Source organism: Hemibagrus wyckioides, linkage group LG07, assembly GCF_019097595.1.
Source record: "Hemibagrus wyckioides isolate EC202008001 linkage group LG07, SWU_Hwy_1.0, whole genome shotgun sequence".
In the NCBI taxonomy this organism is placed as follows: domain Eukaryota; kingdom Metazoa; phylum Chordata; class Actinopteri; order Siluriformes; family Bagridae; genus Hemibagrus; species Hemibagrus wyckioides.
The window spans coordinates 13,798,748-13,813,538 of NC_080716.1; the positions used below are offsets into that span (position 1 = coordinate 13,798,748).

General features: G+C 37.9%; 2 protein-coding genes across 6 annotated transcripts in view; both read left to right on the top strand.

Annotated features, from left to right (window-relative positions):
* LOC131355860 (ADAMTS-like protein 1) overlaps positions 1-8,961 on the top strand; it is a 102,204-nt gene extending 93,243 nt beyond the window's left edge. For 3 of the 4 annotated variants that reach the window (XM_058394390.1, XM_058394391.1, XM_058394394.1), the window contains 10 exons: positions 590-800; positions 1,135-1,314; positions 1,895-2,048; positions 2,530-3,532; positions 3,651-3,778; positions 5,555-5,651; positions 6,199-6,385; positions 7,160-7,269; positions 7,469-7,689; positions 8,013-8,961. In XM_058394390.1, the coding sequence (XP_058250373.1) occupies positions 590-800; positions 1,135-1,314; positions 1,895-2,048; positions 2,530-3,532; positions 3,651-3,778; positions 5,555-5,651; positions 6,199-6,385; positions 7,160-7,269; positions 7,469-7,689; positions 8,013-8,119 (2,398 nt within the window). In that variant the 3' untranslated portion in view covers positions 8,120-8,961. Of the gene's footprint in view, positions 1-589; positions 801-1,134; positions 1,315-1,894; positions 2,049-2,529; positions 3,533-3,650; positions 3,779-5,554; positions 5,652-6,198; positions 6,386-7,159; positions 7,270-7,468; positions 7,690-8,012 lie in introns of those variants that run through there. The other variant, XR_009204954.1, reaches the window with a different exon arrangement.
* A 779-nt stretch (positions 8,962-9,740) lies between these two features.
* LOC131355861 (NACHT, LRR and PYD domains-containing protein 1 homolog) lies at positions 9,741-14,735 on the top strand. 2 transcript variants are annotated; one of them, XM_058394396.1, is made up of 6 exons: positions 9,741-10,230; positions 10,556-12,269; positions 12,364-12,447; positions 12,548-12,631; positions 12,806-12,883; positions 13,932-14,735. In XM_058394396.1, the coding sequence occupies exons 1-6, from the start codon at positions 9,927-9,929 to the stop codon at positions 14,257-14,259; spliced, it is 2,592 nt and encodes an 863-aa protein (XP_058250379.1). In that variant the 5' UTR covers positions 9,741-9,926; the 3' UTR covers positions 14,260-14,735. The 2 variants fall into 2 exon arrangements, with proteins under 2 accessions (XP_058250379.1, XP_058250380.1); XM_058394397.1 differs by lacking the exon at positions 12,806-12,883.
* Positions 14,736-14,791: the final 56 nt, after the last annotated feature.

The window sequence follows — 14,791 nt, forward strand, 5'->3', positions numbered from 1 at the left end:
GAACCTCATTCTGGAGCCCCATGGCTTGAGTTTCTGTGAGAGTATACAGATTTGCTTTGAAGATGTGACTCAGTTGTACTGAGTGTACAATTATACTAATCGACAGAATATGCAAACAAAGTAAGCAAACTAACTAAATCTGCTTATTGTTGAAGTCATTTCAAAATTTTGACTTACTTACTTTTCGAGGAATTTTCCCTTTTATGTTTATTTACTTAAACATTTTTGTGTAATGGGGAAGACTTTGGACACTATGAGCTATCATGGATTTATACCAAAACAGGTGTGAAACTGTTATGTATTACAAGTAGCTTTGACATTCTCTCACCCTGTTTCATGAAGAGCCACCTGGGATACTTTTCCTGCAAAGTTCCCACATATGCTGCACACTTGTTGGTTAAATGAAAACCACTTGTAAGCATTTTTTTTAAAGAGATTTGCAACTTTTGTTTTGAAAATAATTTTAATAAATAGCTATTATGTTCAATGCATTTACCTTAAAAACAACATTCAAGAATCATCCTTTAGTTCAAAATGAGAAACATGCATGTGTTTGCAGTCCTTAGATTGGTTCTGTATGTCTGTCCAGGTGGGAGATGGAGGCTTGGAGCGCCTGTTCAGCAACATGTGGTGTTGGCCTCCAGACTCGAGCTGTCACCTGCACACTGAAAGTAAGTGCACACAGCAACCACACCGAGAGGGTCGGTGATGAGAAGTGTCGGCAGCCAAAGCCCTCATCTGTGCAGGCCTGCAATCGTTTTGATTGCCCTCCCATGTGGGATCCACAGGAATGGAGTCAGGTACGATATAAAAAAATAATTTAAAAAAAACACACGGCGTACAGAATTCTCAAAGGGGTGTGGTGAAACAAAATAACAATACCATATGTTTCAAAATGATTCTTGCAGCATCTTTTTAATGTAGCTATGCTTCTAATGATATATATGCCTTGTGCATGATTATTTGGTCAAACTTGACTTGACCCTGTGGCAATATCGAGCAGAGTATTAATAAAAAGCCTTCTTGCAATTTCCCAGAGTGCAGTGTATGATAGAAGTTTGGCTTTTTATGTAGGTCATAGCCCTTGCAGCCAATGCAAGGTGAGTTCAATTAGAAGTCTTTGTCTCTGCACAGTGTTCTCAAACATGTGGAGGTGGCCATCAGAAGAGGGATGTTATTTGTAAGCAGCGAATGGCAGATGGAAGTGTACTGGAGTTACCTGAAACTTTCTGTCCATCTTCAAGCTTGCCCACAATGCAGCCTTGTGGCCAGATAGATTGCCCTGCACAGTGGGTCTTCTCAAATTGGACACAGGTCAGAAACATATGTATATTCTCTCATAGAGAAACTGATCTCATGTTCCTGGTCAGGTTTCAAAATTCTGTCGACCATATTATTACTCTTCATACTTTTCGTGCAACTACAGGGTTCATGTTGTTTTATTGTGTGTTTTGTGTACTGAATGTCACACTTAAACACTCTTGGCAAGGTTATCACTTAATAAATTGCTACGGTTTTAAAATGACTTCACTGGCCTCACCAAGGGTATGTTACCTTATATTAAGCACAGGTTTTAATTCCATTTTGCATTTTTTGTCACACTGATTTGACAGAAAAGTGTTCGAATGTTGTTTTGCAGTACTGCAAATAGATCCAACGCCATTTGCTTCTTTCTCATTTGTTCTTTCTGAGATAAATTCATATATCTGATGGATGTTGGCTCGTTTTTTTTTCATCAGAGCAGGGGAATGCTCACAGCTACTGGTGAACAAACACACAGGGTTATGCCAGGGTTAACATAACAGTTCCTGACCACAAATTATCTACAGCAGAGTTACTGAATCCGGTCATAGTGAACATAGTGAATGACTGTTCTTATCTGTTGCTTATCCAGTGTTCAGCAACCTGCGGAGAAGGGACCCAGAGGTTGCTAGTGGTGTGTAGGAGGATGGAGCTGAATGGACAGTACCAAACTCTGATTCCAGAGGCCTGTGCTTCTGTTCCGAAGCCCTTGACAGCTCGGTCATGTTCCTCTGGACCTTGTGAGAGTAAGAGAACTTTGGCTCGATGCCGGGTCCTTTTTCAGATTGCAAAATTCAATACACATTAAAACATTCCAACCTGACTGTGATCAATCTGCAACGAGTTTAGGTTAAGACACGTGCAGCTATTTATCATTTGATTGTCTAAGACTTATTTATGTATTAAATTGTTTATTTTGTTGTTCACATTACATGCCAGAAAATATCCTACAAAGAATCTAAATATGTTATTCATTAGGCTTTTTAAAATAAGGGAGTTGATAGCAGAAGACATGTATAAAATACAAGAAGTGAGAGCACTAAGGGAGCAACATGAGTAAATCCATTGGGCTGATAGAGAAAGTAGAATTGTAGGAGAAGCAGTGCCAGAGAATTCTCTTTGCTCTTTGCTCCAACAAAACTTTTGGGTTATTTGTCTCCCTTTAAATTTAGTCTGTGAATCAGCAGATTTTATTACAGTAATGGGACCTGCATGTTTTGTTTACAGAGCCTTTCAAGCCAGTAGCTGCAAAACCAGATCCTGCTATTTTGACCCAGAGGAAGGTCTATATTCAATGGAAGAAAGGTCCAAAACTACATTTTGTAGTCGGTGGATATGCTTACTTACTTCCATGGACCTCAGTCGTGTTGAATTGTCCGACTCGTCATTTTCGTAAAGGCCATGTTCATTGGTTAAAGGATGGAAAACCACTGCTACTACTGCCCCATATTTCCATATCTCACATGGGATACATCAAGATCCAGCAGATCCGTGCCTCAGACACGGGGATGTATACTTGTGTTGCTGGCCAGGCCCAGGAAAATTTTGTCCTCAAACTTCTTGGAAGCAAGAAGACGAAATTGTCAGGTCCAGAAGCTGACGTCTGGGTAACAGATGGCGGCAAAAACACAGCAAAGACTTACCAAATATCTAAGGAGAAAGAGGTTCACAATTTTAATCGCTATGACAATGTCGTGCAGCACTTGCTTAATTTAAAGGGTTTGTCCCTGGAGACGCATGTCTCTAAAGAACTGCTGGACGACGATGCAGTTTTGGATTCTCTGAGCCCTCAGGTTCTTGTGGCGGACATGGAAACACTTGATGAGATAACCCGTAACTTATCTGGTGGCCTCCAGGGCACACAAAAGGAAGAAATTATTACTCAGCTCTTAGAGGAACTAACCAGGAAGACTAGTGAAAACAATGATTCCACCCTGGAAGCCCCTGAGAAACAAGAATTCACGACTCCAGAGTACATTTCTCGAGGAAATGATTTAAGACTGGCTTCTCAGTCAACCAGACAATGGAAAGGACCTCTCAGAAGTCCAGTGATTGTTCAGAAATTTTCAAGAGTCTACAAGTCCCCTCATGAAATATTGGCCAATGCTGGTAGTTTTGTTGTGGTCTCAAGGCAAGCCACAAGGGTGGAGCTTAAATGTGAAGTGCAGGGCAACCCTAACCCAGTAACGACTTGGACAAAAGAGGGGATGGAGTTAAAAAATGGCAGCAGGTAAGTGTTGACACTGCATGCTTTTGAATCAAACATTTGTGATTTTGTGCTGCAAAAACATTTTGAAAGACTGTTATTGTATTGCTTTCAGTAGTTTTGTTGTTCTGTGTCGTGGCAGAGTAGGCCTGATGCCAGACAGCTCCCTGTACATTGAATCTCCCAAGGAGACTGACTTTGGATTTTACACATGCCATGCCACAAATAATCTGGGGTCTACCTCACACTTATTTCAAGTGCAAAAAGCAGGTAAGGAGATTGCACAGAAACTGTCAGAAAGGTCTTTTGACATTGCTGAAGCATGTGTAGACACTAAAATTTGTTCAATTTGATGAGTTGTGTATGATGTGATCTCTGATTGTAGCTGTTGATGTTCAATAGTTGTGAAGCTTAACTCACGGTACCATGAACAGAAAAGATGGTTTTAATTTGATCCAAGAAATCATCTGCTTTTGCTTCAAGGTGTATTAAAATTTAGATTCAGTTATGTATTTAGCATTTGATTAAAAGGGTCATGGAATCTGTAGAGAAACTCCAGGATATAGCAGGTTCATCCAGAAATTTAGCTCATACATACGCTCCGTACAAATGCATAACGCATGTGGAAGGAGTTTTTTGATATACACCTGACCCTGAATACAAGCTGATGGTTAGGAGTAATATCTTAATTTCCTGTCCACATCAACAAGTAACATGCTGGAACTCCTAGGTAATGTATCAGCTGCCAGTACTGCTAGTGACATGTAGTGGAGGTCAGCCATGAGCCATGTCAATTTTGTGATTACTTACTGACCTTGTAGGCACAGAGACTAAAGCACCGCCATTCCTGTTGTGCTGGAATTACTCCCAGCATCCGTCAACAATTAGAAGATCCAGAAAGCCTTTCAAAGCAAATTAGGGTAGTGCACCTTCTAGTAGAGTGGATAAGAGGCAGTGTAACTGTGAATTATGTTGAACATTCATACTTGTAAAACATTTTCTGTCCTGAAAAGTATTTGAAAGCCTTGTTTAGATCGAATTATCTTAATGATATATGGATGACAGGAGTATTTTATTTGAACCGCAGTGGAACAGGAACAGTCTGCTTAAAGATTAGTGTAGAGACAAGTCAGATTTATTCTTTAAAACCAGTAGATATGTGACCACTCACAATCTTTAGGTAATATGTAATTCAAGAGCTTGGAATTATAAAGCTCTTTTTATTGTAATATATAGATCAATAGATTAACATTACTAATATATTATTTGCTTATTTAACATGCTAACACTAGTTCGGACTCCTATTTGTTCACAGAACATCTTCAGTGGTACTTGGTATGGATTCTCCAAGGCATAGGAGACATATGTTTGAGATTTTGGTCCATATTGACATGATTGCATCCATTTTTTTAGATCAGTTGCCTCCTGTAGCCTCAGATTTCTTTTCTTGGCTGGCAAGAGTGAAACCCAATGTGGTCCTGTGGTGTTGTAGCCCACTCTCCTAAAGGATCAAAGTACTGTGCATTCTGAGATGCTTTTCTGCTCACCACAGCTGTCAAGATCGTGGTTATTAGAGTTTGCGTAGCCTTTCTGTCAGCTCGAAGCAATGCTCTTCTGACCGATATCATCAACAAGGCGTTTCCACCCACAGAAATGCTACTCACTGGATGTTTTTATTTTAATTTTTTTTTGCACCATTCTATTTAACTTACGAAAATCCCAAGAGATTAGCACTTTCTAAAATACTCAGATCACCCCATCTGGCACCAACAGCCGTGACACGGTCAGTGTAATTGAAATCACATATTTTATGATCTCACATCACAGTTTGATGTGAACATTAACAGAAGCTCTTGACCTGTATTCACTAAACAGCTGCTACATGATTAGCTGTGTGGATAATTGCATTAACCTGCAGGTGAAAAGTTGTTATTAATAAAAGTGGCTGGTCAGTGTATGTGAGATTTAAACCAAGGTTTGTACAAAATCATTAACTTTAAATCACAGATTTGTTTTGTTTGAAGAATTTATTATTTTATTCCACAGGAAGTGGCTGTACAGTTGGTACGAGTAAAAGAAACAGCACATGTTCTGACAAATTCCAGTCATCTGAAGGCTGCAGTGGACAACGCTGCCCCCACAGGTACCAAAGCAGTACTGCAATACTGATTTTAACTAAATTCATGCACATCTCCGACGTTTAAAGACTCTGTGTAGAAATGTAATAATGTAGTAAGAATTAACAGTAATTTGGGGCTATGGGGTAGATCCATTGACTAAATAAGATTGAATAAGCTTGCAAGCTCATCCTAGTTAGATGGTTCTGGTGAGGGAATATGTGCCTGTTAGAAAAAACTAACGGCTATGAATTGTAGAGTTCATGGAATCAGGTTGTACTGAAATTTCCTGTGCTGAGGTTCCTGTCTAGTCAGGCCAGCCATTACTTTCCTATAGCTGTAACCAAATAGCCAGTCCTCATTCATCTGTGACATTTCTCTGAGTGTGTGTGTGTGTGTGTGTGTGTGTGTGTGTGTGTGTGTGTAAAGTTCCATGCAGTCTTGTGTATGTCATCCAGGTTAATATCTTCAACACTTGTCTTAACATTCTGCTTCAAATGTAATACAAGAGGTAACAAAACCTTTTTCCTATGTTCTTCCATAACCTTTCCATAACCTGCTTTCTTACCTCAGATGGCATGTGTCCTCATGGTCCACTTGCTCAGTAAACTGTGGTGGAGGGCTACAGAGACGCAATGTGACGTGCCTTGGGGTTGCAAACGGAGGACGCTCTTGTATGGGTGCTGGACGAAAGCCAATGGAAACCAAGTCCTGTAATACGCAACCCTGTGTTTTCTGGGCAACAAGCTCATGGGGCCCTGTGAGTAAAACGTCATAAGAGTGATGCAAGTCATATGATGATTAATAAGAATAAGAAAAAATCTTTTGCTGTAGAGGAACAAAACCTTCCTGAGCAGGTTCTTTATCATCTTTAAGGGCAATGATTTAAAAAATATATAAGTAAATATTTAATCTTTAAAAAAGTGAATCACTTGAAATGGGTAAAAGTACAAGTTATATAAACCGTATATAAAGAACTCCTCAAAGGCATACATATTTTAAACCAAAATACATACACATGGTTTTTATTTTACATTTATTTATATATTAATGACTCAATAGTCTTAAATGTTTAAGACTAACTTTTCCCCTCTTTGTTTGTATTATTCTTATTGGAGCTTTTTAAAACAAAAGTCTTTACTTGTAAGAATACTCAACCCAGTAGTTCAATAGATCAATGTATTTATTAGTTGATTTGGTTTATAAGATTATAATTATTTATACAAAAATATTTTGTACAGATAATCTGAAGTGCACTATAGCTGATTATATTATAAACTTTATTGGATGATAATATATCATTAATGCTTTTTAGTTTCTGTTTGACCACAAAAAAAGTTACTAGACTAAGTTAGCAAGAAATAGTAAGCTTTTTTGAGGAAGTAGATTAACCAAAGTCTACTTCTATTGAAAGAAGAAGCAAGAGAAAAATTTCCCTAAGTGGTATTTATTTTTGCACAGAAAAAAAAAATCAAATTTAAGCCCAGAGCTGATAATATTGCAGTATTATGACATGAATATGTGCTTTATTCAGTGCCATGGGCAGTGTGTTGGACCACAGAAAGCACTACAGCACAGACACGTGTTCTGTCAGGATAAGAACAGAACTAGAGTCACCCACCGGATGTGCAGCAGGCAAACAAGGCAAGATCTCCAATTGCTCCATATAATTGCTCTGATTACACAGTATATAGCCTGTTTTCATCATATTTATTAAATAATTCAACTTTTAAGTCTGTGAGTCTGTCTTAGATAATTGTAAAGGTTTTGCTTTGAGAATAAATATGTTAGAGGAAAGAATGATACCTAGCAGACAGAATACATTTTTGTTTCTACCCCTCAGGCCCACCTCACATCGAAACTGTACCACAGATGCCTGTGCTCTGCACTGGCGTGTTGGGCCATGGACCCAGTGCACAGCTACCTGTGGTCGCCATGGTTTTCAGTCACGCCACGTCACATGCGTGCACCACCGAAGTGGAAAGCCAACCCGGGAGTTTCACTGTGCCTGGAGGCCTCGCCCTGCGAGCTGGCAGCGCTGCAACATTCTGTCATGTGGGAGAGGTACGAATCATCCTGTAATTTGATTTCTGTACTGACAAGCAAAGACAAGTACTGAAAAGTTTTCGGGTCTTAATGATAAACACACAATGATGTACACCATTTTTGTACGGTATCATACACAAATGGTGTACAAAAATAAATCAGTTTTGTTTCTTGATTCTATTCTCATTAAGCTAAAATGGTCTCAAAGGATTGTACATGGGTGTTCTTCCACAGTCTAGAAACTCTCTTCTGTTCAGCCAGATCTATATTTAAAAATTACTTGCTTCTAATGGGGAAAAAAGATTTCGTCTTAAAATACTGTTGCTGTGTTGTGTTCACAGGTGATTGCCAAGACAGCACCAGGTACTGTGAGAAGGTGCGACAGCTGGAACTTTGCCCCCTGCCCCAGTTTAAAGCACGGTGCTGCCGGTCCTGCAGAGACACCTGAGACTCTACCCAGACAAAAGGACAGAAACAGAGACTAATCCAGAGACTAAAGAACACCTGCAAACCCACCACACAGACCAGCACATGATCCAAAACTAAAGACCATGGTGTGTGATGGATTGGGATCACCCAGGTCATCCATTAATCAGCCCAGTTATAAGTGGGGGGGGGGATGAGACTGGATGCAATCTGTAAACTAATGAACATTGATTTTAATTTAACTTCAATGAAGGCTTTGATTTAATTGTGGTTTTTTTGGTTTTGCATTTACTGCCTGTCTGATGGTCCAGAAAGATGTAAGACATTTTGAAATTCACTGGATTGCACATTCTATACTCCATCCATATAAAATAGCCTTTAATTACGATTGAATGTCCGCAGGGGTTTGCTGGAGTTTTCGCTCTTAGCCATTACAGTCAGTGCAACCCAAACTGGCAACCATATAGAAACTGGAAAACCAAATAGCAAAGGGAAAACTTCCCTGTAATCTGCCACATAAAGGAATGGCAGGCAAAAAATTACAAATGTGTATTTAAATATAGCCTCTTAAATAATTTGAATGGGGAGATGTTTGAATATTAACTAATGAAAAAAGCTGCACTAGTTATTTGGAAATCAGAACCAGATATGTTGTTGTCAGTAATAGGCAATGTATCCAGTGGCCCAGTATTACAAATGTGACTTCACTTAAAAATAGGACTTCACTATATGGAAACCCTGATAGCTTTGCACTCATAAATTTCCATGTCCATTTTAAATGTGGCTGGATATTGTTCGATTATTGTTGTTATTGTTGTTTGGTTTTGCTCGTGTTATTCTTTTATAAATTGAACTTGTCCTTGTTGTTTTTTTGTTGTTTTTTCGTTCCAAGATTTAACCACTTGTCAATTATAGTGTAGCTGTGCGTAGTATTTATCATCCCTGAATACATGTTATCTGCATAAAGTCTTCTTGATGACATAGAAACTATAATAAATTCCCCTTTTCACTCAGGCTTAGGAAAAAGAATCGCACACCTATTAAAAGAATTCCTTTTTGATGTTGTAATTCTTATAGTTGTGTTTTCAGTATAGTTCCTGAAAACTCTGTCCTAATGCTAAGCAATCATTTGAGTTAAAATACTGCTGAAAGTACTTCTTTTAGGGAGAAAAAGTGATCTTTTTTTGCCCCTTTTTTCACAGAGCTATTTATTATTTTGTTTGATTTGTATAAGTGTATCATTTGTCTGCAAATGAAAATTGATTGCGATGAAACTGTCAAAGCCTAGATTTTCTCTGCTATTTCTCATCACTAATAACAGGTCATTTTTGAAATAAGAAAGTGTGTTCCAATTTTTACTGTAACAAATAAATATTAGGTCTGGCACAGGCACACAGGTACAATGTACAGTTTATACCAAAGATACTAGTTTCGTGGTCATTTTCCTTTTTCTAATAAACAGTATTTCTTCAACAAGCAAAATGCCACATTTTATAAATCATGATCCATTTGTTTGATTTTGTACCGCAAATCTTATCAACAACAGTTATATCTCTAATATTAGTGACTTAATAAAAGTCAGTAAACAATAAAACATTTCATAGTATCAGTACAGATACAGATCTACTTCCTCTTTCGGGTTCTGTAATGTGACGGCACTTCCGGATGATTCATATATACACTACGACACAAGACTTGGAGTTGCTATTTTGGTTGCTGTCTGGGAAACACATTACACATTACATGAGAGGAAGATTTTCCAATGGATTTCTTGTAGCACAGCACACCTAATTTATGTCTTTAGTTCTGAATGGAAAAATATTTCTGTAATGACACGAGCTGGAACACCTGAACCCTGCCTACAGAGCCTCAGGGACTGCCGCGTTTCTCTTGTGGATAAACTGGAGTTCCACATCGATTCACTTATAGATGCTTTAATTAAAAATGAGGTCTTCACTAGAGATGATCAAGAGGAGATACAGTATGAGAAGGGTCCGCGTGGAAAGGTGCGAAAAGTACTGGATATATTGGAGGGGAAGGGGGAAGAGGCAGCTAGAATCTTTATATCTGCTAGTAAACACATTGGAGAGTCCAACATAAAAGCTGGCAATCTGTCTCTAAAACAGACATCAGGTAAGTGAATAAGATTGACACTGTATTTAAAATAAAAGCATTTAATAAAACACTTTGTGTACCATATCTTCATTAAATGGAGAATTGGATGATTAAAGATGTCCTTGATGTACAGTATAAAATGTGTGTAGTTACATACGTATATGTGTATATGTATTTTTATCTGTATATTATATAATGTATGTTGTTAAGTAGTATTTTATTTTTATATTATGTAATGTTTGTGGGTATATAGTGTTTTAGGTGTATATTATATAATGTGTGTGGTTATATAGATTTATATGTGTATATTATATAATGTGTAACAGGATTCTCTATGTTTCAGAATACCAAAAGGTCATAACAAAGCATAAGGACGTTTTGAAACGCAGAAGTGAATGTATGCTCTACTATAACACACGACATGGGGAAAAGATCCCTTTTTCCGAACACTATGTCAATCTGCTGATTGTGAAAGGCCACCATAGTTTAGAAATTAAAAGACATGAGGTTTTAACCTTTGGACAACAGCGCATTTCTCTTCAGCAAAAAGCCACAGAGCAGAGACTTATCAAGCCAGCACAGCTGTTTTCCAGTGAAACAGGCAAAAAGTCAGCCAAAAAGATTTTGGTGACCGGAGTAGCTGGAATTGGGAAAACTGTCCTGGTCCAGAAAATTCTTTGCGATTTCAGTAATCACAAAGAACATCAGTCTTTTGATTTCATTATTCACCTCACCTTCAGGGACCTGAATCTTGTCAGCAAGCCAGTGAGCCTACGGAAACTTATTCTCCGTAAGAATGGACATCTTGCTAAGCATCTCGACACCATCAGTGAAAACGACACTAAACTCTTGATCATTCTGGATGGCTTTGATGAATTTAAGCACTACAGGGGGTGTGACGTCGACGTCTTTTTGACAGATCTCGATGAGGAAGGTGAGGTGGTGGAAGTCTTCTCCAGCTTAATGTTAGGGGAACTCCTCCCAGAAGCATCTGTGCTGGTTACCAGCAGGCCTACCGCTGTTAGCCACATTCCTATTGGATCCATTGACTGCTTTGTTGTCATAACTGGATTCTCCACTGAAGAGATCCATGACTACTTCCAGCGTTTCTTTCAGGATGTGGAGCTAGCTACTAAGATGTTCGAGATAGTGGCCACAAATGAACTAATGCTCACTCTCTGCTACATTCCAGCCTTTTGTCATATCATGTGTAGCATTCTGAAAGAAAGTAAGGGTCTGTACCCAGGTAACCCTAGGACAATGACTGATATTTACGTGCAATACTTGCTGGCATTGGTCAAATCACACACAAACAACCGAATTGAATCATTAAACAATCTCACTGGCATAAATCATCAAGAGCACCTACAAGAAATCCTATTAAAGCTTGGCAGATTGGCATATCAGAAACTAATGAATCAAGAAACTCTGTTTTATAGCAGCAGTGATGAAATAGCTAACTGTGTTATCGCAAGCACTTTTCTGGACAAGACGTCCATTCAGGAGCCAAGCTGCACAGAAGACGTTTATTCCTTTACACATCTCACAATACAGGAGTTTTTTGCCGCACTTTATTGTGCCATGGCAGATGTACCCTTATCAGAGACATTAGGGTCAGGCAGTGAATACAGTATCAAAAGTCTGCCAGGAAACCTTGATTTGTTTACCAGATTTCTTTCTGGTCTGTTATCAGAGAGGAACCAAGACCTCCTCTCCAGAAATATCGGGTTTCGAAAGCAGAAAGATAAAATGCAGTCCTTCCGAATGAAGCTCGTTTCAGATACTCAATCCACTTGTGAGAATGGCGCTTACATTCTAACACAGCTGCACTGTATATTAGAGCAACAGGATGTGCTTCTAATGCAGGAGCTCAAGCTGCAAAGTCTGCGTATCAACCTCAGTGATGTCACTCTGTCCACCATGGACTACAATGCTGTGAAGCACTTTCTCAACGAAATACCTCTGCCTATATTGGAAGTAGATCTGACTGGGACAAACATAAATGCTGAATCACTAAGAGATTTACAGCCCTATTTGTTCAGATGCAAGAAGATATGGTGAGCCTAAGTTCTAAGTGTTCGAGTGAACAGACTTGATTCTGAATCATTTTCAGAGATGCATTTAATGGTCTTTTATCTAATCCTGCCATAGGCTTGGGGAAAATAGCCTGGACCTGGAAGCAATCAAGGTAGTTGCTGACATTCTGCAGGCATCTGATATCTTAAAGGAACTCGGGTAAAGCACTTATTCATCACCATTCCATTCATGATTTAATGGGTTGCAACATAAAACTAATAGTAAAACAGTCAAGCATACATTAACCTTATGGATACAGTTTAGGATGGACAGACATCGGAGACGAACATCTTTTTGTACTCACAAATGCTATCAAGACTAAGCAAACCCTGACAGAGCTTTGGTGAGTTGATTTATTACAACAGTAATCCGCTATCTGTACATATAAACATATTATTAAACCATACACCTCTTGATTATATTGATTATATGGTACATTAATCAGACACTGGACTATATGGAGCGTATGTGTAATTTTTCTATATTAAGACTCTTTTTTTTTTTTACTGTTGCTTAGGATGGAGGGAAATAGAATCACTTCTGCAGGCTTATTACCATTAAGTGTCTTTACACCTTCACCTCTTGAGAGAGTTGTGTAAGTTGAGCAAAGATTAGAACTTTACTTTCAATAACTGTACCATGATTATCAGAACTTTACTTTCAATAACTGTACCATGGATACATATTAGTTATTCTAATGAATGTATAAATTATAATAAAATAAATATGTACTAGACTGTGTATGTCTTATGTGTAGGCCAAAAGATACACTATATGGCCAAAAGTATAAGGACACCTCACTATCACGCCCCTATGATCACACATATTGATGAATTTATTCCTCCCTTTACACTTTACATTTTAGAACTTGGCTGTGGGGATTTGCTCATTGAGCCACAAGAGCATTAGAGAGGTTAGGCAGTGATGTCAGTTGAGATGGCTTGACACATGTTCAGCAGTTCATTCCAAAGGATTTTAGTGGGGTTGAGGTCAGGGCTCTGTGAAGGCCACTTGAGTTCTTCTACACCTACCTTGGCAAACCATATGTTCATGGAGCTTGATTTGTGCACAGTGGCATTGTCATGCTGCTTACATACATGTTTGGGCCTCTTAGTTCCAGTCAAAAGAAAAGTGATGTTAAATTAAAGGCACACTATACAATTGTGTACTCACAGCTTTGTTGCAACAGTTTGGGGAAGACCCACATATGTTCAGGTGTAATGTTCAGTTGTTCAGGTGTAGTGTTGGCATAGTGTAGGTATTGTCTTTTTTTACTCAACTCATGGGTCTTGTCTTTAATTTACTCCTTCTAACCCTTGCCTGATTTATGGTTACTTGTTCTAATAAACCTTTGAATGCGTTAATAATTTATTAATTAAACAACAAACATGTCAATGTACTGTACATAATTTGATAAGTCATAAAATGTGTTAATAAACTGACAGTAATGAAGCAAACAAAACTATATAAAATACAATACATTTACACAGAATAGGATTAAAGGGTGTCTAAATATACAGAGGATTAAGATGCATCAAATGTTTATTCTTGATGTTCTATATGTATATTCTAACATTTGACATTTCTACTGTTTGTAATCTCATATTAAAGAGTTAAGTATGAACACATCTGTGATTTTTTAGTGCCATTTGGAACAATGTAACTGATGCTGAAGGAGAGCACCTGAACAGCCTCTGTTCTACACCCTGCTTCACCGTGTCCTTCACAGAAAATAGTATGTGGAAAGACTGGGCCGATTGGGTTCTTCAGAGATGTGAAGTGAGTAGCAGTGAGAAACTGGTGACGATCCTGTACAAAGTGTGTGACATATCTGTCTGCAATCTAGATAGCCAGTGGGCCAAGACGTTTTATAGAAACTTGACAAAACTAATAAGGACACGAATTGAGCAGTGCTTGGAAGAGGATGTGCGACGGAAATTGGAGAAGTTTGAGACAATTCTCACCTTATAGTGGATTTCTCAATTCTGGGATTTTGTGGAATTTGGGAGCTGTTTTACATTTTACACAACCCATAGAGAGGATTTTTCCCTTGATTTTATATTTTTGTGTTCATTCTTTTTATTACAGCTAATATTATTTTGGTTAATACTGTAGCAATTATTTATTTATTCATTGTATATATTAGTGTATTTTCTTATTATTTCATTTATTTTATTTCTTAAATTTTGAGCAGCATATCTTCTGAGTTAGTTTCATGGACCTCTTGCAAGTTATCCATTGTAAATTAAAGGATAATGCACAATTTAAATTATTTTTATTATTATTTTTACTGAAATATTTGTTATTTAATATACGCCTTCCATTTGGATTTTTATTTAAAAAAAAAAAACTTTGAAAGACTTTGTTGTTTTCCTTTTTTATAGTTTTATACCCTTCTCCTTACCCCATTTTTCCTTTCTTTTTTAATGTATGAAACATGAACATCGCGCACTGTACTTTTTTATTATTATTTATATAATGTATAATTACATGCATTAAACAC

Bases quoted from the DNA above. Each gene is read 5' to 3' on its own strand.
- LOC131355861 (XM_058394396.1), top strand. From the start codon at position 9,927: ATGACACGAGCTGGAACACCTGAACCCTGCCTACAGAGCCTCAGGGAC. The intron at 12,270-12,363 runs GTGAGCCTAAGT...ATCCTGCCATAG, and splicing joins TTCAGATGCAAGAAGATATG to GCTTGGGGAAAATAGCCTGG. The intron at 12,632-12,805 runs GTGAGTTGATTT...ACTGTTGCTTAG, and splicing joins CAAACCCTGACAGAGCTTTG to GATGGAGGGAAATAGAATCA.